The 24,682-nt window shown below is 46.8% G+C and overlaps 1 protein-coding gene across 6 annotated transcripts in view; it reads right to left on the bottom strand.

Annotated features, from left to right (window-relative positions):
- The window catches only part of LOC130294396 (acyl-coenzyme A amino acid N-acyltransferase 1-like), a 43,366-nt gene extending 29,947 nt beyond the window's left edge, over nt 1–13,419 (bottom strand). Inside the window, exon 1 of one of the 6 annotated variants that reach the window (XM_056544137.1) lies at nt 13,288–13,419. Coding sequence is in view for 3 of the 6 variants with exons in the window: in XM_056544113.1 (XP_056400088.1) it covers nt 11,706–11,763 (58 nt within the window). In the remaining 3 variants the exon portion in view is untranslated. Of the gene's footprint in view, nt 1–8,387; nt 8,412–9,580; nt 9,714–11,705; nt 11,875–13,287 lie in introns of those variants that run through there. The other 5 variants (XM_056544118.1, XM_056544113.1, XM_056544164.1 and 2 more) reach the window with 5 other exon arrangements.
- Between the last annotated feature and the right edge of the window lie 11,263 nt (nt 13,420–24,682).

Here is a 24,682-nt window from a genome sequence, read left to right as displayed (position 1 = left end):
GCGATAGAATCCCAGTGATATTCACATTCATTGCGAATTGAATTTTTGATGAAATTCAAAACGAATTTGGATTCATCATATTCGATTCGCTCATCTCTAATACTAACATATTAAAAAAGAGGAAAGAGAAATATATATATAGATGGGTGAGGAGTAGCCCGGAAGTCGACGCCAATGAAGAATTAAGAATTATACAGAGACAGAAGAGGAACCTGTTTAAACTGGGATGTTGGAAATATCCCAATTTAATTCAGGACATATGACAAGACCAGATATTAGTCATGTAAAATGACATCTTGCCTCTTGTTCAGACCAACTGGAAAACGTGTTCCCAGCTTTAGAATCCAGTATACCTCTCTATTGAGAAATTTCTGTTTTAGATTCCCCCCTCTGACAGGCACATAAAAGGGGTACTCCGCACATGTTATCCCTATCCAAAGGATAGGGGATAAGATGTCTAATAGTGGGGGTCCCGGCGCTGGGGACCCCTGCTATCTCCCTGCTGCACCCGGCCTTCGTCTAGAGCGTCGGGTGCAGCGCCGAAGGCTTGTGACGTCACGGTCACACCCGCTCGTTACATCATGGCCACGCCCCCTCAATGTGAGTCTCATCTCTTTGGTGGTGCTCAATCTTTAAGTAGCAGAAAGTCCATAAACATTATTTGAGTGGTAGAATGAGCAGACGGCACTCACCAAGTGCTGATAATGATGACTTTATTCTGTGGTATAATTGCAGGTACACAGGCAAGTGTGAATAATCGACAATTGTTTTGCGCTAAGATGCGCTAGCGCGTCTTAGTGCGAAACAATTGTCGCTTATTCATACCTGCCTGTGTTCCTGCAATTGTACCACTGAATAAAGTCATCATTATCAGCACTTGGTGAGTGCCGTCTGTTCATTCTACCACTCAAAAAACTGGTAAATGTCGAGATTCATACCTAGTCTGTAAATTCTGCAAATCTGAGAGAGCAACCAGTTCACCAAAGGAAAAACCGGCAACTCTTCCAGTGGCAGGGTCAGCAAAAGATACTCATAGAATCATTGGGGGACTCACTGTTCGGCTCCTTTCACACTAACATTTTCGTCCGGTAGGTGATGTCCGTTAGGAAGATAGTGGGAGAAAAATTTGTGCACGACATGTCTTTTTCTCCCGCTTTCTTTGGCTGCTATAACAGGACTTATAACGGATGTTAGAGTAATCCCATTCAAGTGAACGGGATCCTCTTTGCCCGTTATGACTTCTGTTATGCTCCGTTACAATAACGCACGTTAATGGCAACCAAAGTAGAATAAATTTTTTTTATTTTTTTTTTTAAACAGCCATTAATGTCCATTTGTAATGGAGCAACTTTACTAATGTGAAAGAAGCCTTATGCTGTAATGAACTTGCAGTAGACATATGAGCATCACTACACAGAGATATCATTATTTTCAGGGCCATGACAAAAATGTTTACAGATCGTCAAATTCCAAACAAACTTATTAACGTCCATCATTGTTCTGAACAAAATCTAATCTACAGGTGGGTATAAACGAGTCCCTTGGACAGTACCTGTAAATTAATAGTTGTGGTGATCTAGTTGTGATGATTTGTTCATATGGCACATATAGCTGTGTTATATGAAAACATAATATGCACTTTTTGCAAGCACAAAGAGGGAGATTAAAGGGGTACTCCGGTGGAAAACTATTTTTATTTTTTTTAAATCAATTGGTGCTAGAAAGTTAAACAGATTTGTAAATTACTTCAATTTAAAAATCTTAACCCTTCCAGTACTTATCAGCTGCAGTATACTACAGAGGAAATTCTTTTCTTTTTGAATTTCTTTTCTCTCTGACCACAGTGCTCTCTGCTGACACCTCTGTCCATATCAGGAACTGTTCAGAGCAGGATAGTTTTGCTATGGGGATTTGTTTCTACTCTAGGCAGTTCCAGACATGGACAGAGGGTCAGCAGAGAGCACTGTGGTCAGACAGAAAAGAAATTCAAAGAGAAAATAACTTCTTCTGGAGCATACAGCAGCTGATAAGTACTGGAAAGATTAAGATTTTTAACCCCTTAAGGACCCATGACGTACGCGTACGTCATGAGTCCCGGTCCTGCGATATAACGCGGGGTCACACGGCAACCCCACATCATATCGCTGCGTCATAGTGAAGCCAGGATCCGCTGCTAATAGTGCGCGGCACCGATCGCGGTGCCGCGAGCTATTATCCCTCTAGCCGCGCGCTCAAAGCTGAGCCGTGCGGCTAAAAACGAAAGTGTAAGTGCCCGGCTAGCTCAGGGAGCTGTTCGGGATCGCCGCGGCATAATCGTGACATCCTGAACAGCTGTAGCACGGGAGGAAGGTCTTCTTACCTTCTCCTGCGCTGTCCGATCGCCGAATGAATGCTTCAAGCCTGAGATCCAGGCTTGAGCAATCAATCGCCGAAAACACTGATTGATCCATTCCTATGGAGATGCATCAATCAGTGTTAAAGATCAGTTAATGCAATATTATAGCCCCTTATGGGAGCTATAATATTGCATAAGAAAAGTGTAAAAAAATCATTAACCCTTTGAATTATTCCTTCCCCTAATAAAAGATTGAATCACCCGGCATTTCCAAGAATAAAAAAAAACTGTGTAAATAAAAATAAAAATAAACATATGTGGTATCGCCGCATGTGGAAATGTCCGAATTATAAAAATATACTGCTTTTTAAACCGCACGTTCAATGGCGTATGCGCAAAAACATTCCAAAGTCCAAAATTGTACCGCTAAAAACTTCAGATCACGGTGCAAAAAATGAGCCCTCATAGCGCCCTGAACACAGAAAAATAAAAAAGCCATAGGGGTCAGAAGGTGACTATTTTAAACGTATACATTTTCCTGCATGTATTCATGATTTTTTTCTGACGTGATACAAAATCAAACCTATACAAGTAGGGTATCATTTTAACCGTATGAACCTACAGAATAAAGATAAGGTGTAATTTTTGCCGAAAAATGTACTGCGTAAAAACGGAAGCTCCTAAAACTTACAAAATAGTGTTTTTTCATCAATTTTGTCGCACATAGATTTTTTTTCCCGTTTCACCGTAGATTTTTGTTTAATGTCATTACAAAGTAGAATTAGTGACGCAAAAAATAAGCCATCATATAGAATTTTAGGTGAAAATTTTAAAGAGTTATGACTTTTTAAAGTTAAGAAGGAAAAATTGAAAAGGAAAAAACAGAAAAAGCCCGGGTCCTTAACTTAAGTGGCCAATGACGCAGGGTATTTTCCATTTTTGCATTTTCCTTTTTTCCTTTTTCACCTTCTAAAAATCATAACACTTTCAATTTTGCACCTAAAAATTCATATTATGGCTTATTTTTTGCGCCACCAATTCTACTTTGCTGTGACATTAGTCATTTTATTCAAAAATTCACGGCGACAGGAAAAATAAATAATTGTGCGACAAAATTGAAGACAAAATGCCATTTTGTAACTTTTGGGGGTTTCTACGCAGTGCATTTTCCGGTAATTTTCTTTTTTCTGTAGGTCCATATGGTTAAAATGATATCCTACTTATATAGGTTTGATTTTGTCGTACTTCTGGAAAAAATCATAACTACATGCAGGAAAATGTATACGTTTAAAAATGTCCTCTTCCCCCCCTATAACTTTTTATTTTTCCGCCCGCATATGGGGATGTATGAGGGCTCATTTTTTGCGCCGTGATCTGACGTTTTTATCGGTATCATCTTTGTTATGATTGGACTTTTTGATCGTTTTTATTCACTTTTTTATGGTATAAAAAGTTACCAAAAATACGCTATTTTGGACTTTGGAATTTTTTTTACATGTACACCATAGACCGTGCAGTTTAATCAACGATATATTTTTATAGTTCGGACATTTAGGCACATGGCGATACCACATATGTTTATTTTTATTTACACTGTTTTTTTTCATTGGGAAAAGGGGGGTGATTCTGACTTTTATTATGGAAGGGGTTAAATGATCTTTATTAACACTTTATTTCCACTTTTTTTTTTTGCAGTGTTATAGCTCCCATAGGAGACTATAACACTGCACGCACTGATCTTCTACACTGATCACTGCCAGGTAACAGCCTGGCATTGATCAGTGTTATCGCCACACGACTGCTCCTTGTTACGCCTAGCGCTCCGGGTCCCCGCTCCTCCCCGGAGCGCTCACGGCGTCTCTCTCCCTGCAGCGCCCCGGTCAGTCCCGCTGACCGGGAGCGCTGCACTGTCATGGCCGTCGGGGATGCGATTCGCACAGCGGGACGCGCCCGCTCGCGAATCGCATCCCAGGTCACTTACCCGTCCCGGTCCCCTGCTGTCATGTGCTGGCGCGCGCGGCTCCGCTCTCTAGGGCGCGCGCGCGCCAGCTCTCTGAGACTTAAAGGGCCAGTGCACCAATGATTGGTGCCTGGCCCAATTAGCTTAATTGGCTTCCACCTGCTCCCAGACTATATCTGCTCACTGCCCCTGCACTCCCTTGCCGGATCTTGTTGCCTTGTGCCAGTGAAAGCGTTTAGTGTGTCCAAAGCCTGTGTTACCTGAACTTCTGCTATCCATCTTGACTACGAACCTTGCCGCCTGCCCCGACCTTCTGCTACGTCTGACCTTGCCTCTGCCTAGTCCTTCTGTCCCACGCCTTCTCAGCAGTCAGCGAGGTTGAGCCGTTGCTAGTGGATACGACCTGGTTGCTACTGCCGCAGCAAGACCATCCCGCTTTGCGGCGGGCTCTGGTGAACACCAGTAGCCTCTTAGAACCGGTCCACTAGCACGGTCCACGCCAATCCCTCGCTGACACAGAGGATCCACTACCTGTGAGCCGAATCGTGACAGTAGATCCGGCCATGGATCCCGCTGAGGTGCCGCTGCCAAGTCTCGCTGACCTTACCACGGTGGTCGCTCAGCAATCGCAGCAAATTGCCCAACAAGGACAGCAGCTGTCGCAGTTGACCGCCACGTTACAGCAACTTCTGCCTCTGCTACAGCAGCAACCATCTCCTCCGCCAGCTCCTGCACCTCCTCCGCAGCGAGTGGCCGCTCCTAGCCTCCGCTTGTCCCTGCCGGACAAATTTGATGGGGACTCTAGACTCTGCCGTGGATTTTTGTCTCAATGTTCCCTGCATATGGAGATGTTGTCGGACTTGTTTCCTACAGAACGGTCTAAGGTGGCGTTCGTAGTGAGCCTTCTTTCAGGAAAGGCCTTGTCTTGGGCCACACCGCTCTGGGACCGCAATGATCCTGCCACAGCCACAGTCCAGTCCTTCTTCGCTGAAGTCCGGAGTGTCTTCGAGGAACCAGCCCGAGCTTCTTCTGCCGAGACTGCCCTGCTGAACCTGGTCCAGGGTAATTCTTCAGTGGGCGAGTACGCCATCCAATTTCGTACTCTTGCTTCTGAATTATCATGGAATAATGAGGCTCTCTGCGCGACCTTTAAAAAAGGCCTATCCAGTCGCATCAAGGATGTCCTGGCCGCACGAGAGATTCCTGCCAACCTGCAAGAACTTATCCATTTGGCCACCCGCATTGACATGCGTTTTTCTGAGAGACATCAAGAGCTCCGCCAGGAAAAAGACTTAGATCTCTGGGCACCTCTCCCACAGTCTCCGTTGCAATCTACGCCTGGGCCTCCCGCCGAGGAGGCCATGCAAGTGGATCGGTCTCGCCTGACCCAGGAAGAGAGGAATCGCCGTAGGGAAGAAAATCTTTGTCTGTACTGTGCCAGTACCGAGCATTTCCTGGTGGATTGCCCTATTCGTCCTCCACGTCTGGGAAACGCACGCACGCACCCAGCTCACGTGGGTGTGGCGTCTCTTGGTTCTAAGTCTGCTTCTCCACGTCTCACGGTGCCCGTGCGGATTTCTCCTTCAGCCAACTCCTCCCTCTCAGCCGTGGCCTGCTTGGACTCTGGTGCCTCTGGGAATTTTATTCTGGATTCTCTGGTGAATAAATTCCGCATCCCGGTGACCCGTCTCGTCAAGCCGCTCTACATTTCCGCGGTCAACGGAGTCAGATTGGATTGCACCGTGCGTTACCGCACAGAACCCCTCCTGATGTGTATTGGACCCCATCGCGAAGTGATTGAGCTCTTCGTCCTCCCCAACTGTACCTCTGAGGTCCTCCTCGGTCTGCCATGGCTCCGGCTTCATTCTCCCACCCTTGACTGGACCACCGGGGAGATCAAGAACTGGGACTCTGCCTGCCATAGGAAGTGCCTCTCCCCCCCTCCCAGTCCCGTCAGGCAAGCCTCAGTGCCTCCTCATGGCCCCCTTCCTGGTGACACACTGCCCCGTGCCAGGCTTCGCCCTCTGCCCTCCCTCCCCATTCCCACTCCTGCTGTACTGCCTGCCGTTGAGGAAACCCTCCATTCTTTCCCGGTGTCCTCATCCCAGGGGAGGCAGTTACCGGACAAAGAAAAGGGGAGACCTAAGGGGGGGGGGTACTGTTACGCCTAGCGCTCCGGGTCCCCGCTCCTCCCCGGAGCGCTCACGGCGTCTCTCTCCCTGCAGCGCCCCGGTCAGTCCCGCTGACCGGGAGCGCTGCACTGTCATGGCCGTCGGGGATGCGATTCGCTCAGCGGGACGCGCCCGCTCGCGAATCGCATCCCAGGTCACTTACCCGTCCCGGTCCCCTGCTGTCATGTGCTGGCGCGCGCGGCTCCGCTCTCTAGGGCGCGCGCGCGCCAGCTCTCTGAGACTTAAAGGGCCAGTGCACCAATGATTGGTGCCTGGCCCAATTAGCTTAATTGGCTTCCACCTGCTCCCAGACTATATCTGCTCACTGCCCCTGCACTCCCTTGCCGGATCTTGTTGCCTTGTGCCAGTGAAAGCGTTTAGTGTGTCCAAAGCCTGTGTTACCTGAACTTCTGCTATCCATCTTGACTACAAACCTTGCCGCCTGCCCCGACCTTCTGCTACGTCTGACCTTGCCTCTGCCTAGTCCTTCTGTCCCACGCCTTCTCAGCAGTCAGCGAGGTTGAGCCGTTGCTAGTGGATACGACCTGGTTGCTACTGCCGCAGCAAGACCATCCCGCTTTGCGGCGGGCTCTGGTGAACACCAGTAGCCTCTTAGAACCGGTCCACTAGCACGGTCCACGCCAATCCCTCGCTGACACAGAGGATCCACTACCTGTGAGCCGAATCGTGACACTCCTGGCTGGATCTCAGGCATGGAGCAGTCATTTGGCGATCAGACAGCGAGGAGGCAGGTAGGGACCCTCCTGCTGTTGTGCAAGCTGTAGGCTTCCTAGGTTGAGAGATAAATCTAAGAGCGCGAGATTGGACCCCCTCCATGGGGTTAACATGAGTGTTCCACGCAACATGGGTTAATCTTGACTGAGCAATGGTCGGGCTGACAGTGACAACTACGCTCACAGCAGCAGCTTGCGCCTCTGGGGAAATTGTAGGTGCCCGTTGGTCCGGCCAAACCTCTGACATTTTTAGTAGGCCGAGGCACGTTTGTTGGTGCCTCTGGATCAGGCCATACCTCCTTGACTGGAGTAGGCCTAGACACTTTGTTGGTGCCCGCTGATCAGGCCACACCTCCTCAGGGGGAGTAGGCCTGGGCACATTTTCTGTAAAGGAAGACGAAGAGCTGGATCTCTTGAGGAACTTGGGAGCCATAGCAGGTGCCACGGGCATGTAGGTCTCCTCCTCAAGAGGGGGGTCTGGGATCTTCATTGGTCTCAGCCCAATAGGATCTGCGTCCCAGTCGTCTGAAGGAAAGTAGATGAATGGCAGCTGAGTGGGGTTCTTTGGCCTTGTGATGGCTGCTGCCCATTCTCCTCACAGGTTCCTCACCGGAGTATACTCTACGATTTCACCTTTTCCAAGGAATGCAGTGCTGGAGGAAGATAGTCTCTTTGGACAGCTCTTCTGTTGACAAGTTTAGTGCCTCCATGTCTGCAGTCCTGGAGAGTGCCAAACCCCCTAACTCGGTCAAATTTGATAACTGTGGTGCGTAAGCACTCCAGGGGTGGCTCACCCTCTTGGGGGTAATCTAATTTGCGAATGTAGAGGGCCTCTAAATTTAGTGTGTCTTGCTGCTGCTCCTGGTACTTTTCATAGGGCAGCCGCTTGGGCCCGTACTTTTCTCTATGTTTTGCCCTCAGTTTTTCTATTATGGCTGCAACTTCTGCCTCTCTGCGGGCCCTCTCGGCCTGAGCTGTAGGGACTGGGGGATGTGGCTTCACTGGCAGGGGAAGGACGTGCTCCCTCATATAACGGATCAGTGCAGGCTCATTGATGAACACCCATTTGGGTAAAGGTGGTGACTGCGGGCATGCAGTAGCTTCAGTAGGCTTATGGGCCGGGGGTCTCTATCTGGGCTGGAAGTAGAAGAGGATGTAGAATATGCGACCTCAGCCGGGGTACTTACTTCCGACTCCTCTGTTGCGATTTCTGCCCAAGATCCCCAGGTCCTATGGTGAGGGGACAGCCTCACCGGTGATGCCCCTGAAGACTCAGATGAACCCCCTGGCGGGGTGGCTGGCCATTCTTCATCCTCTGGAAGTGGGGGCAGGTTGTAGGCCTCCTTGGCCCCAAGAGACAACCGCTGCAAACGATCAGCTAAGTCTAGAAATAGTTGCGCTGTGGCCGCGGAAACTTTCTGCTCCACTAGCACCATCTTGGTGCTCTCTCCATGTGCTCCGCCATGTCTGTACTCCTCTCTGCCATCTCCGGACTGAAGAGTGCTGGCGGCTGGCCGGAAGGACGTCATCGGTGCAGCGCTGACTTCCCGGCAACAAGCAGATACCAATAGTTTCACTTCGGCATAGAGACAGCTATGTGATGTCCACGCCCAGGGGCGGGACGCAGACCAGCACGGAACATTTTGGCACGCTTCTTGGGTTCTTCCTTAACTCTTGCAGGTACAATCTGTAATGGAGCACATAGCATGGCTTCGGCCCGAATTTTACACATGGCAGCAATACAAAATTCTTCACTTCCCCCCCTTACTTTTTTCAGCGCCCCGGGAAAGCACAATTTCACAGACAATGTCCCGTACACTTTTGGGCGCAATTTCAGTCACAGTTTGCGACAATTCCGGACAATTCTCTAAACATATTTCTGAATAGGGGGAGGACTAGTAGCTTTTGCAGCAATGATAGACATCTATTTCTTGCTGTGGGTGGCCTGATGTTTGAATAGTTAAAGGCACACACCCGTATCCTGTTCGTGACGCCATATTAGTATGTGGTGAGCCACTGTTGTATGGCGGGACCACGGGTGTAGCGGTCTGAGTGGTGGGGTCAGATGGTATTAACTCCTGGGGCAAGATGTTGTTAACCCCTAGTGTTCGTGACGCCAAGATGTGGTTTGGTGTAAGGCACCACTGACAACCAACCCAAAACGGCATATATTAAATGAGAGTCTAAAGCAGGGTTTTGATGCAACTAGAACTTTACTTAAGAAGAAGGCAAATAAACAGTCTTTACAAACAGCCAACTTCCACAGAGGTGACCGGGACCCAGGGAACCTCTCAGGTCTGCTTGGACTTTTAGTTGCAATAATAATGATGCAGGCCACTGTATTACCGTTAGGGACAGTAGAGACTTGACTTGTACTCACAGATTTGATGTGACTGCAGGGTTATAGGCTTTGGCCTAGATATGCTGGACTTGACCTTTACAGGACTTGTACTTGACTTTATGTCCAGGAAATAAGAGAGAGAATGTGTAGACTACAGCCCCGTAAATATCAGGGGGGCTGGACTAAAGCCCATTGGTAGCTGGTTGCCTGTGGTTACCTGTGCCCATGGAACTCTGGGTATATCATGTGATCACACAGCACATGACATATCACATGACGTTAGGAAGGTCCTATACAGGGTAAATATCCTAATAACCTTCATATATTACTTACATCCACTGTACAATACCTATAATAAATTTATATAAAACTCAAGGTGTGTGTATGTATGTGTGTATGCTCCAGCATCACGTCCAAACAGCTAAAGATGTTAACATGAAACTTGGCACACGTTACTTATACTGTTACTTATACTTGTACGGCTGGAGATATTTCAATACCTGGTACACATCTTACAGTTTGGGATATGAGGATGGGATAGGAGGTCGGGATAGGAGGTCGAGATAGGAGGTCGAGTTAGGAGGTCGGGATAGGAGGACGGGATATGAGGACGGGATAGGAGGTCGAGATAGGAGGTCGAGATAGGAGGTCGGGATAGGAGGTTGAGATATGAGGACATGATAGGACAACAGGATAGGACGACGGGATAGGAGGACGGGATAGGAGGTCGGGATAGGAGGTCGGGATAGGAGGTCGGGATAGGAGGTCGGGATAGGAAGTCGGGATAGGAGGTCGAGATATGAGGTTGAGATAGGAGGTTGAGATAGGAGGATGGGATAGGAGGACGGGTTTGGAGGTCGGGATAGGAGGATAGGTTAGGAGGACGGAATAGGAGGTCGAGATAGGAGGTCGGGATAGGAGGTCGGGGTATGAGGACGGGATATGAGGATGGGATATGAGGTTGGGATATGACAACATTTTCCTCCCCAACAAGGATTAGAAAGGAAAAACCGGGCAACGTACTCAGCTAGTATACAATAATAATCATAACAATGACCTAGGGGGACCCTGCAGGAGAGCCTGAGGACCTGAGAGACTCCAACTGAGGGGACTTTAGGACTGTACATGTGGTAGCGTTGGGGGATAAAGCCTTGTGGGGTGTAGGGTAGTTAGGGTGTTGCTGTTCAGTATAGTAAAGGGCGCTGTTAACCCTTGTCACTCGTGAAGCCAGGGTGAGGGTTAAATACTGTAATCTTGACAGGTCTATTGCCACCCTTCCCAAGAGCAATAGGTGGTGCAGAAATAAAGGATTGTCCACAACCACTGTTAACTGAAAACTTGCAGGAACTTTTACTGAAGAATTTCTGTACATTCAGCCATAGTAACAGTCCAGATAACAGAGTCTCTATAGATATAGCTGAGCAGCGATTGACAGTTGTTTGGGATCAGATAAGCTCAATTTAGCTTCTTAGGGATTTTGTAGCATAGATCCGCTGGATTTAAGGGTTCGTTTAGGTACAGTGATCTTGCGGAGGATAGCGGGGCATTGCTTGGTATAACCGCTTTGATATAGGCTGAGGCCGCAAGGCTTTGGCCTAGTAAATTGTCTTGTAAGCTGCAGAGGTCCTACCTCTTCCAGAATCAGCAACCCAAGAGAGCGATCAAGATGGCGCAGCTCCCTTATATGGGCAGGGGCCGGCCGTTTTGGATTGGTCCATAACAACTGTCACTCACCGTTACATTGCATTGTGGGCGAACACGTCATGGGAACCTCCAAAGGTCCTGTAGCAAAACCATAGAGTTCTAAGCCTAATCACATGACCCGCAAGTCCTGCTATGCTGAACAGGTAGGCAATTAAATATATACATATTTATACTTATATTTATATGAATTTCTATACAGATATAGATTAATTGAGGGGTGACAAGGGGATAACTATAAAAGAGGGACCTCAACGTTCCTAGGGACTCTGACTATGGGGACCTCTACAAAGGTAGCGTATGAAATACGGTACCAGGACACCATATACAGAACCATGTTCTGTACCGGGATACCGCAGAAACAGTAGGGGAGACCCCAGGTCACTGAGGGACTCAACCTGACAGGGCCTAAGTGTAGTGCAGGACGTGTCCTGTACTGGGACATTACACATGAAGCTCTCACCAGGCTCCTCACATGTTCTCTTCTCTCTGCTCCTCACAGGTCCTTTAGCCAAAATCATTCCTCTCCTGTTGAGCCCCGCCCACTCCTGTCACATGATCCTCCTCACAGGTCCTTCAATCTCTGTCCTCCTGACCTTTGGCTGTTTGGGCATTCCTGGAGTTGTAGTTTTTCAACAGCTGGAGGCACCCTGGTTATGATACACTGCCTTAAGGGCAGTATATCAGTGACTGCACTGTACTTACACAAACTTTGTCTCTGTGATCCAGACGACCAGGAGAGGGTTAAGCTGAGCAGGCTTTGTGTGCTCAGTGCTGACAGGTTTTTTTCTCCCTTTTGTTTCCTTTTTCAGGTGGGGGTTCAGGAGCATGGCGCTACTTCTCCCATATGTGATGAAGGGGCACAGGCATAGAGTATGTACTGTTAACCCCTTCTTGCCAATGGCCAGTGCCTGGAGGTTGTACCCTGGGTCTGGGCCCCCCACTTGCCCCTGCTCGCCCCGCTATCTCAGCCTGGTATGATGCAGCGTGGCCATAAGCTGGTTGAAGACTTCAGGATGAGTATAAGAAGATGGAGCGGTGGGTAAGTATGTAGTACAAACCCCCTTCCCTCTCTTGCTCATCCAGGGGTCCCCTCTCTCAGGACCTCAGCCACCATTACACGCGGCTGTGCTGGGCCGTATTCCTGATGGCCTCTGGCGCCATTGTGGAGGAGACAGTCCGGTGAACCTTCGGGCCACGCATTTCTAACCCACATGTAGTGCGGCCAGGCACAGTACCCTGGCCACGTTATCTTCACTACCGGCCGGAGACTCTACGCTGCTGCCCCAGTTACAGTGTCTGGGGCAGCGGGTCTCTGGTCCCGCGCGGCCATCTGCTTCCCCAGTGGGGGCGTTTTCTGCCTAAGCAAATTTATTAAAAATAACAATATTAACAGACAGTAGCAGTTATAGTGATTAAAGGGGTACTCCGGCGCTAAGACATCTTATCCCCTATCCAAAGGATAGGGGACAAGATGCCTGATCGCGGGGGTCCCGCTACTGGGGACCCCCGTGATCTTCCACGCAGCACCCCGTTAGAATCAGCCCCCAGAGCGTGCTCGCTCCGGGTCTGATTAATGGTGATCACAGGGACGGAGCATAGTGATGTCACGGCTCCGCCCCCGTGTGACATCACGCTCCGCCCCCTCAATGCAAGCCTATGGAGGGGGCATGACAGCTGTCACCAGTGATCGCCAGTAATCAGACCCGGAGCGAGCACACTCCGGGGGCTGATTCTAACTGGGTGTGGTGTGGAAGATCACGGGGGTCCCCAGCGGCGGGACCCCCGCGATCAGGCATCTTATCCCTATCCTTTGGATAGGGGATAAGATGTCTTAGCGCCAGAGTACCCCTTTAAAACTAACAGAAGTAAATTAGCAATAGTCAACAGTACAGATAGTGATTAGTAATAGTAATATTATTCTTAGATCTACTGTGTGAGATGGTGTTATGCTTCTATAGACAATAGGTCATATGAAGTTACAGAATAGGTTATGAGATTTAGTATTTCTAGCTATAGAATATGTATATAATCACAGCACGTACCTTCCGTTAAAAGCAGGTATAGTATTAGTAGAAATTTCTCCTTAGGACTCTAACCTGCAGGGCAAAGAACATCACATGCTGGAAGTACAGGCAAACAACCAACCAGTGATCTAGGATTGCTGGCACTGTGACATCCTGTTGGAAGAAGACTGATCTCTGTAGAACATTTTGCAGATATTTAACCATTTGCTCATAGCATCGTAGTTATTCTTTAAAGAGTACCTGTCATCAACAAAAACTTTTAATATGTTGTTCATAATCATTAATGAAGAGATATTGTAATATATCTTCATTAAAAAATATTAATATTTATACCAGTTTTTTCATTTTATACTTTTGGCCACTAGGGGTCTCTCTTCTATGCCTGGTCTGCAGGTAGCTTCCTATGCTTTTCATAGTAAGTGTACAGCTTTTAGGACTAATGCTGAAAGGGTTCTGGTCCTTCCACCGGAAGTTCAGTACTCTCAGCTCACAGGCTGGGAGCGAGTCCTGAGCTGAGAATACTGAACTTCCGGTGGAAGGACCAGAACCCTTTCAGCATTAGTCCTAAAAGCTGTACACTTACTATGAAAAGCATAGGAAGCTACCTGCAGACCAGGCATAGAAGAGAGACCCCTAGTGGCCAAAAGTATAAAATGAAAAAACTGGTATAAATATTAATATTTTTTAATGAAGATATATTACAATATCTCTTCATTAATGATTATGAACAACATATTAAAAGTTTTTGTTGATGACAGGTACTCTTTAAGAGGAATATACTTTTCATGTACATGTCACATGCATTGGTAGTGTTACCAGGTAGCCATGTGGTAGACCTATAGGTCTGATGTGATTTGGTGACCTGGTGTTCCCTGTAAACCTGAATACTTTCTTCTGACAAGGAAGCTGTTGCCATATGCAAAGTCCAGGAGTGAGACCTCTGGATACTAGTATTTTCTGAAACATGAACAACTTTACTCAAACTTCTCATGTATTTCTCAAAAAAATTTGTATTACTTTGAACAGCTTTTTTCCCGCAAAGAGAATGGATATTTGATCACTGTCCCTTTAATTGATGCTTTTATGGTAGTTTTACTGAATCTAGCAATCTTTGAGGTGTTTGTTAGTATGTGCACGTGTAATGTCTAATGCAGATGTGATATGTTCTCTGGTTCTGAAACTCAGTCCAAAGTCACTGAAACTAGTGATGAGGATAGTCATTGGTTGCTCACTGTGGTGCAAAAAGTAAACTTCTCTTTACTCACTCAGCAGTGGTCCTGACATGGCAGACAGGCAGCAGTAGCACTGACCATAGGCCAATAAAGAGATTTGTGTAATTCAGAGAGGACCTTGGTTACCTTTCTCCTCTAATGCAGAAGAAGCTCTTGCTCTTTTACATTGAAACCTTGTAGAACAATGGGGGAGATTTATTAAAACCTGTCCAGAGGAAAAGCTGCTGAGTTGCCCATAGCAACCAATCAGATCACTTTTTTTGAAAAGGCCTCTGAAAAATGAAAGACGCGATCTGATTAGTTGCTGAGTTACCCAGAGCAACCAATCATCTGGACAGGTTTTGATAAATCTCTCCCAATATCCTCACAGTGTGGACAGGAACAGTGGCCCACATTTATCATTGCAGTGCAAGTGAAGCATTTTTTTACACCTTTTTTGTGTGTGCTGATAATGTGTAGGAGCACCAAATTTATTAAAAGGTAAAAGAGCTTTGATAAATTTTGTGCAGGTCCACATTTTCTGAAATTTCTGTCTACACATAGACCAAAAAGCTACACCATGTCTGGGCTGGTGTAGTTTTAGAGCCTTTTCAGTGGCTTTGCGCCTTTTTTTGCTCCTTTTTACAAAAAGGGGCAATGATAAATCCCTTCTATATCATGTCTATTGCCAAAATCAGTGGATTGCAACTCAAAATCAGCAGAAATGTGTAAACAAAAAGGGGCAAAAAAAGGCGCAAAAAAACCCTGCTTGCGCCTTTTTTGCCCCTTTTTTAGACACAAAAAACAGTCCAAAGACAATGATAACTGTGGGCCAGTGACTTGATCGTAGACAGTTTGCTCCTAGGTTGAATACATGTGGTTATGCATAAGGCTGGGTTCACACCACGTTTTTCCCCATATGGGAGCGCATACGGCTGGGGGGAGTTAAAAGCTTGCCCTCCTGCATCCCTGCCGTATGCCGCCCGTATGTAATTCATTTCAATGAGCCGACCGGAGTGAACCGGTCGGCTCATTTTTCACCGTATGTGGTTTTCTACCGGACCTAAAACCTGTAGTCAACCATGGTTTTAGGTCCGGTAGAAAACCGCATACGGTGAAAAATGAGCCGGCCGTTTCACTCTGGTCGGCTCATTGAAATGAATTAGGCTGGGTTCACATCACGTTTTCTCCTATACGGGAGCGCATACAGCAGGGCGGAGCTAAAACCTTGCGCTCCCGTATGCCTTTCTATGTGCTCCTGTATGTAATTAATTTCAATGAGCCGACCGCAGTGAAACGTTCAGTCGGCTCATTTTTGCGCCGTATGCGCTTTTACAACAGACCTAAAACCTTGGTTGACCACAGTTTTAGGTCCGGAGAAAAAGCACATACAGTGGAAAAATGAGCCGACCAAACGTTTCACTCCGGCTGGCTCATTGAAATGAATTACATACGGAAGCGCATAGAAAGGCATACGGGAGCGCGAGGTTTTAGCTCCCCCTGCCGTATGCGCTCCCGTATGGGAAAAAACGTGATGTGAACCCAGCCTTACAATAGCATAGCTAGGAGACACGCATGTGGTGCTAGCTAAGACCAGAGCCAGACTAACTTTACCTGCAGGAGCTGAGCGACATGCAGGGCTGCTGTTAGGGGCGGGTGCAGCCAGTACCCCAGTAAGGGGCCTGGGCCCCTGTTGCACCTCCCTGCAGCAGCCCCAGCACAGAAGCCTGCTGCTTAAACAGTGCGCAAATTGCATATCTAATGTGCAAAGGGGAAATCTGGTGGGAAAAAAAAAATCTCAACTTAACTGGTGCCAGAAATTTAAAACAGATTTGTAAATTAATTCTATTTACAAAATCTTAACCCTTCTAGTACTTAGCTGCTGTATACTACAGATCTACTTCAGATAAATTTGTGTAGTTCTTTCCAGTCTGACCACAGTGCTCTCTGCTGACACCTCTGTCTGTGTCAGGAACTGTCCAGAGCTGGAAAGGTTTTCTATGGGGATATGCTTCTAATCTGGACAGTTCCTGGCACGAACAGAGGTGTCAGCAGAGAAAACAAAAGAACTTCACATCTCTTTGTAGTATACAGCAGCTGATACGTACTGGAAGGATTAAAAGGGTATTCCAGGAATTTTTTTTTATTTGACTATGCTACAGAGGCTGTAAAGTTAGTGTAGTTCATAATATAGTGTCTGTACCTGTTTTTGACGGTTTTCTCACAATTCTTATGTGATTTTCACTCCAATATTTATTTTTACCAGCATACAAAATGGCTGTTGTCTCAGATTTTTCCCAGGTTGCAATGTGGCCGAGACCTGACTCACTAGTCAGCTGATGACAGGGAGCCTGTCTGCTTCAATGGGTGGAGCGATCGTTTGGTGGGAGAGAGATCAATCTGCAACAGCTGTAGGCACCCTGATTGAAAACCACACTGATTCGAATGGATGCAGCTCATTTATGTTTCAATGGGTGAGGTGGCTGATGTGTGGGAGGGAGGAAGATGGAATTGTGGGATTTGTAGTCAAAAGAAAAGTCAAACAGGAAAGCCAGTAATTACTCACCGGTAATTCTGTTTCCTCGTAGTCACAACAGCGCCACCAGAGAGATGGACTCCTCCCCCAGGGACAGGAAACCTAGATCATAAAAGGAAGCACAGCCCTACCTAGCCTCAGTGAATTACTGAGATTCATTATATGTGATGTGTATGAAATGGGGGCACTGGGTGTATGTGATGATTCGGCCATTTATATGGCTGGAAAGTGTCGCATACACCCACTGCCCTTCTATTTATTTATAATTTTAATATTTAATATCTTATTTAACCCCTTAAGGACTCAGCCCATTTTGGCCTTAAGGACTCAGACAATTTAATTTTTACGTTTTCATTTTTTCCTCCTCGCCTTCTAAAAATCATAACTCTTTTATATTTTCATCCACAGACTAGTATGAGGGCTTGTTTTTTGCGCGACCAGTTGTCCTTTGTAATGACATTACTCATTATATCATAAAATGTATGGCGCAACCAAAAAACACTATTTTTGTGGGGAAATTAAAACGAAAAACGCAGTTTTGCTAATTTTGGAAGGTTTTGTTTTCACGCCGTACAATTTATGGTAAAAGTGATGTGTGTTCTTTATTCTGAGGGTCAATACGATTAAAATGATACCCATTATTACATACTTTTATATTATTGTTGCGCTTAAAAAAAATCACAAACTTTTTAACCAAATTAGTACGTTTATAATCCCTTTATTTTGATGACCTCTAACTTTTTTATTTTTCCGTATAAGTGGCGGTATGGGGGCTCATTTTTTGCGCCATGATCTGTACTTTTTTTCTTATACCACATTTGCATATAAAAAACTTTTAATACATTTTTTTATAATTTTTTTTTAATAAAATGTATTAAAAAAGTAGGAATTTTGGACTTTTTTTTATTTTTTTTCGTTCACGCCGTTCACCGTACGGGATCATTAACATTTTATTTTAATAGTTCGGACATTTACGCACGCGGCGATACCAAATATGTCTATAAAAAATGTTTTTTACGCTTTTTGGGGGTAAAATAGGAAAAAACGGACGTTTAACTTTTTTATTGGGGGAAGGGATTTTTCACTTTTTTTTTACTTTTACTTTTACATTTTTTTACATTTTTTTTTACACTTGAATAGTCCCCATAGGGGACTATTCATAGCAATACCATGATTGCTAATACTGATCTGTTCTATGTATAGGACATAGAACAGATCAGTATTATCGGTCATCTTCTGCTCTGGTCTGCTCGATCACAGACCAGAGCAGGAGATGCCGGGAGCCGCACGGAGGAAGGAGAGGGGACCTCCGTGCGGCGTTATGAATGATCGGATCCCCGCAGCAGCGCTGCGGGCGATCCGATCGTTCATTTAAATCGCGAACCGCCGCAGATGCCGGGATCGGTATTGATCCCGGCACCTGAGGGGTTAATGGCGGATGCCCGTGAGATCGCGGGCGTCGGCCATTGCCGGCGGGTCCCTGGCTGCGATCAGCAGCCGGGATCAGCCGTGCATGACACGGGCATCGCTCCGATGCCCGCGGTTATGCTTAGGACGTAAATGTACGTCCTGGTGCGTTAAGTACCACCTCACCAGGAAGTACATTTACGTCCTGCGTCCTTAAGGGGTTAAACAGTGTTAATATTATTTATGTCGTACCTGATGAAGGAGGTGGCGGATGCCTTTTTAACCTCAGAAATGCGTTGCATTAAAGTTCATGAATATAAGCAGTAACCTGATTCCTCTGTTCATATGACTGATTGGAGATAAAAGAACATTATTACATGCTATCCTGGATGGGGGTATGTAGATTTATTTTGCATCCCCCCAAAGTGGAGTAAGTCAGAATTTCATATGTATTGTACTTCCTTCTTCCAAAATTGATGCCCTCCTGAGCGCTGGTTGTTTTCTCCTTTTTACATAGGACTCCTCCCCCAGGGACAGGAAACCTAGATCATAAAAGGAAGCAAAGCCCTACCTAGCCTCAGTAAATTACCTAGACCCATTAAGAGCCTTCATATTAAAATTTTATTTGAAATAGCTTCCTATTAAACATTACTAAATAACTGACACTATCACGTCAGGCTAGCAACATATTATACAATAATAGTAGAATAAAATAACTCATTTTCTCCTATCTAAAACATAACAATGTACAATCAATCACTATTAGATTATTTCTCTCACCCGTGTAGGAAGAAACCCAGTGCACAGAAATAAAGAGGTGGGAAGGCTGTGGTGCTGTGGTGACTACGACAAAACAGAATTACCGGTGAGTAATTGCCAGCTTTCCAACCCCGAAAGCACCACCAGAGACAATACCAGAGTACCAGAATTAGGGTGGGACCAACCCCTGGAGGACCTTTCGTCCAAAAGAGAGAAGAATAATCAGCCAAGTTAAGCCTGTAGTGCCGAAAAAAGTGTGTGGCGACGACCAGGTGGCCGCTTTATCTGCTCAATAGAAGCCCCTCTCCTTTCATCCCAAGAGGAGGCTATAGCCCTAGTGGAGTGTGCTCTTATATTATCTGGAGGAGAAAGCCCTACCGATAAGTATGCAGAGGATATAGCCTGACAGATCCATCTAGAAAGGGAATCTTTTGCAGCTTTGTTTCCCTTGCAAGGCCCTGCAAAATGAACAAAAAGACTATCTGACTTCTGTGATAGCCTGGGGGATGTAGGGTGTGGGGAGTGTAGCTGTGCGGTAATTAAAGGGTGCTTGTTAACCCTTGCTATTCGTGACGCCAGGGTGAGGGCTCCTCAGAAATGCTTGTCCTATCGCCACCCTTCCCAAGAGCGATAGGGAGGTAGAGAATAATAGATTGTCCACAACCGGAGAGTTTTCTGAAACAGGTATAACTTTTACTGAAGGTTTTCTGCAAGCTTCAATAACGGAACACTCTCTATGCATACAAGTGCTTTCTTTGGAGATTGACAAAGGTTGGGACTTTAGCAATTTAGAGATTTTTAAGTATTATGCGCTGTTCCACTGGATTTAGGGGATTAGTTGCAGTCCAGTAGTCACGCTAGCTTTAGCGGGGGTAGATTAGAACTCACGGTTTTGGTTCTGCTGAGGCCGGTAGGTTTTTGAGGCCTAGCGTGTCTTTGAAAGTTGAGCAGAACCGTCCTACTAGTCCGGCATCCACGAGAGCAGCAACCCAAGAGAGCGATAATTGGCAACAGCTCCCTTATATGGGCAGGGGCTGGACTAGTGCTAATTGGTTCATTACAGATGTCAATCACCATTACAAAGATTTGTGGGTAACACGTGACCCAAGGACCTCCTAAGGTCGTCCAACACACCATAGAGGAGAGTATCATGGTCACATGACCGAAGGTCCTGCGACGCTAAAAAAGGTAAGTACTATACATTATCCTAGATATATACTATTATTAAATATATACATATATTAATATTACACAATTAGACTTAAGAAGAGGCGACTAGGGGCTGTCCCACCTGAGGGACCCTACCTGAGCGTAGTTACTCTGACTTTGGGGACCTCTACACTAGGTACGGTATGTAATACGGTACCGGGACACCACAAACCCCCTTACTTAAAATAATTCGGCCTCGAATTCTGTCCCCTAAGACAAAGGGACAACATTATTAAGCTACTTAACTTTTTTTTTTTTTTTGAGGAACATACATTTGTTTGGGTAAACTCATGAACAGGATTGGTTGCTTCATGAATTTAGTAACAGGATGAAATTATTCACATGAGATACATCCTACTTAACATTTTTCCTAAGCTCACTAGACAATTTAAATCTCACTATACATTTGTGCCATGTTAGCTATCTGTTTAGTACACTGGAAACTTTACTGGCTTGCCTAAGGCTTTCTACCAATAAAACTGGCTACTAGGGTCTATTGGCTTCACGCTCTTATCCCTAGAACACAACAGATAAACCTTACCTAGGTTACCTTTTGCTACGTGTATTATTTGTAGCTCGCAAGAGCACCTACTGGCCAGGCAGGGCATCTTGCACACGTAAGAGAGAAAAGAGAATTAGTGTACATAACAGTGGCAGAAATTGGAAATAACATTAGCTACAATTCCCAAAGCATTTACTTGGGTGAGATATTTTTGTTGTTTGGTGTACTAAGTTTAAGTGAGGTAAGTACACTTAAGTGATTTTTTTTTTAGGTACTATGTGTGTAGTACTATGTGAGAGGTCAGTCTTGATACCTTAGGGGTAGTTTCCCTTGAGTGGACCTTTGAGAACGACGCAACACCACTTCTTGACTCTCAGGAACTTCCTCAAAAGACAACTCTCTGGCAACTTCGGTCCTTGAGGGACCCTCTTGAGGACTAGAAACAGTCATATCTTCTGCAGGACTAGTGTGACCCATGAGGCTTGGTGAGGGGAGTCCTGGACTACTTGGAGCTGGTACGGGAATACTTGGAAAAGTCACTGGAGCGCATTCAGCGCCAGGCGAGGCAACCAAAGTCGGTTGAGCTACAGCCGGACACTGTACTCCAAAGAACATTGCAGGCTGACGGGAGGAGAACAGTGGAACGTCCATAGCGGGGTGAATTCCTTCTCCGGGAACATACTCTCTTGTCGGCCTTGCTTCTAGAGGAGCTGGAGGAGGCGGCTCGGGCAAGTCATCCTTCATGCACAGTTTTATCCTATTTCGATGGACTACCTGCGGCTGAAACCCGTCCTTCTGTACTTCATAGACATCCGTGTCGGGATATGACATTGCCGTAACAGTGTAGGGCTCTGTCTCCTACAGAGAATCCAGCTTGTGTGACCGAGGAAACTTTCTGAGCCAAACTCTATCCCCAAGTTGCAATGGTTGAGCGGATGCATGCCAGTTATAATCCTTTTGCTGTCTGTACTGAGCCTCGCCCATCTTCTTCTCCGCAATATCCTTAGCTTCTTCAATCCTCCTTTGATGCTCAGAAACCCAGTCTTGAGAGGCCTGAGGAGAGTTGTTGAAAGGTGCTTGCAACCCAAAGGCTCTATCTTTAGGCAGTTGACCGTGTCGGCCCATCATCAGAAAGAAGGTAGTGTACCCGGTTTAACAGTGGATAGTATTATTGTAGATCTCCAACAGTTTAGGCAGGAGTCGGGGCCACTCTTCGTGCTTTGAAACAGATGCTGCCCTTAGCATGTGAATGGACACCTGATTAATTCTCTCGCACAGCCCATTCCCTTGAGGGTGATATGCAGTGGTCCTGAGCTTCTTACAATCATGAAATTGGCAGAGTTCCTGGAATAGCTGAGCCTCAAACGTGGTCCCCCGATCAGTGAGGACCGATTCAGTACACCCGAGAGGTTGGACCCAATGGCTGTAGAAGACCTGGGTGGCCGTCCTGGCAGTTAGATCCTTGATGGGCACCACGACAACCCACTTGGAATAATGATCCCCCATGGTCAGGGCATAGGTATATCCTGATCGAGTAGGGGATAGCTTCACGTGATCCAGAGCAACCAGTTGGCTAGGCCTCTCAGTAAGGATGGGATGTAGTGGGGCTCTTGCATCTTTGCGAGAATTTTTGGTGACATTACAGATGGTGCACTCGGCACACCACTTCTCAATATATCCACGCATCCCCACCCAATAGAACCTCCTTCGGATAGTAGCCTTGGTCTTGTGGACCCCAAAGTGTCCCGACTGGTCGTGATAGGCATTTAGAACCATGGCGGCATCCCTTCGAGGGACCAAAATCTGATGCAGGCGTTCCCCAGAGACTGGGTCTAAGGAATTTCAGCATAGCAGTCCTTTGTGGAGGAACAGATGATTTCTCTGTCGCCATAACTGCTTCAACTCCAAGTTCCCTTGCACCTTCCGGAGCCTCGTCGGCACTCTCTTCTGCAATAGATAGTCCAGAAGATCCCCCATGACCCGGTTCTCGTCTTGCAGGATTTTCCAGGTATACAGATCTTCTGGAACATTGAGGGGCCCAGGGCCGTCACCTTCTTGAGCTGTCAGAGTGCTCTGACTCGCGAACCTCTGGTAAAAGGGCGGCATCTCCACATCCTCCCACACATCTTCCATAGGCGGCTCTTCACTGGGGGCCATACGGGAGAGCACATCTACGTTAACATTGGTCTTCCCACTGCGATACTTGATGTTGAAATCGTCGTTTGCCTGTCGAAAGCCCCAGCGTTGCTCAATGGCCCCCAGCTTGGCAGTGTTCAAATGGGCCAATGGATTGTTGTCTGTGTGAACCGTGAAGGGAGTGGCTGCCAAATAGTCCTTGAATTTTTCAGTAACCGCCCAGACCAAAGCAAGAAGTTTGAGCTTGAAGGAACTGTAGTTAGCATCATTCCTTTCCGCGCCCCGTAGATGTCGGCTGGCATAGGCTATAACTCTCTCCTTACCATCCTGTAGCTGCGACAGAATGGCCCCCAAACCTTGGAAGCTGGTATCAGTGTACAACCGTAATGGCTGGCTGTAGTCGGGGTACGCTAGGATGGGAGGTTCAGTAAGGAGATGCTTCAGGGCCTGGAAAGCCACTTCTTGGTCTTTATCCCACTGTATCGGGAGTCTTCCATTGTAGTTCTCTTTGGCAATGCCCCGTAACAGTGTAGTCAGGGACCCGGCAATTTGAGCGAAATGAGGGATGAACCGCCTATAATAGCCGGCAAACCCCAAGAAACTCCGGACGTCACGTACAGTTCTAGGCGTAGGCCAATCTTTCATGGCACTCACTTTATGAGAATCAGGTTGTACGCCTTGGGCACTGACGACATGTCCCAGATAGTGGACTTTGGGCTTCAGCAGATGGCACTTAGAGGGCTTGACTTTCAGGCCATGTTGTATCAGAACTTGGAAGACTTCTCTGAGATGATCGAGGTGTTCTTGATATGTCCGGGAGTAGACAATGACGTCATCCAGATAAAGAAGAACACTTTGGAAGTTCAAGTGCCCAAGGCACCTCTCCATCAACCGTTGAGAGGTAGCCGGTGCGTTGCAAAGTCCAAAGGGCATACTTTTGAACTCAAAGAGCCCCATCGGGGTCACAAATGCCGTTTTTTCTCGATCCTCTTCTACCATGGGTACTTGCCAGTACCCACTAGTCAGGTCTAGTGTAGAAAAATAGGCTGCGGATCCCAGAGCAGTAAGGGACTCTTCTATCCTAGGAAGAGGGTAGGCATCCTTGTGAATTACATCATTCAACTTCCTGTAGTCCACACAAAATTGAATGCATCCTTCTTCTTGACAAGGACTAAGGGAGCAGCGCGGGGACTCTGGCTCTCCCGAATGACATCAGCTTCCTTCATCTGCAGCATCTTTTTCACTGTCTGGTACATCGCAGGGGCGACCGGCCGGTGCCTTTCCTTGATGGGGGACTATCTCCAGTTAGGATTCGATGCTGGATCATCGTGGTCTGGCCAAAATCGGTGGGGTGTTTACTGAAGGCTTCCTGAAACTGTTCAGCCACCTGAATGACTCCTCCCACCTGGTCCTGGGGAGTATCGTCGTCTCCTATCTGCAACTGAGTCCACCAAAGGTCCACAGGGCCCTTGCTGGCCCCTGGGGCAGTCTGAGCAGTCCATTGTCTTGCAACTTGTGGCTTTGACATCACGTCTCGGGGGTCTAGATGGTGTAACTGAGCAATAGGAGAATACTTGGTTAGTCTGGTGACTGCTTGGGAGAAGTTAACCACTCAAACCGGAACTCTCCCATTTCGCACAGTTACAAGGCTTC

Source organism: Hyla sarda, chromosome 1 (assembly GCF_029499605.1).
Source record: "Hyla sarda isolate aHylSar1 chromosome 1, aHylSar1.hap1, whole genome shotgun sequence".
Classification (NCBI taxonomy): domain Eukaryota; kingdom Metazoa; phylum Chordata; class Amphibia; order Anura; family Hylidae; genus Hyla; species Hyla sarda.
This window is presented reverse-complemented; position numbering and strand designations above follow the sequence as displayed.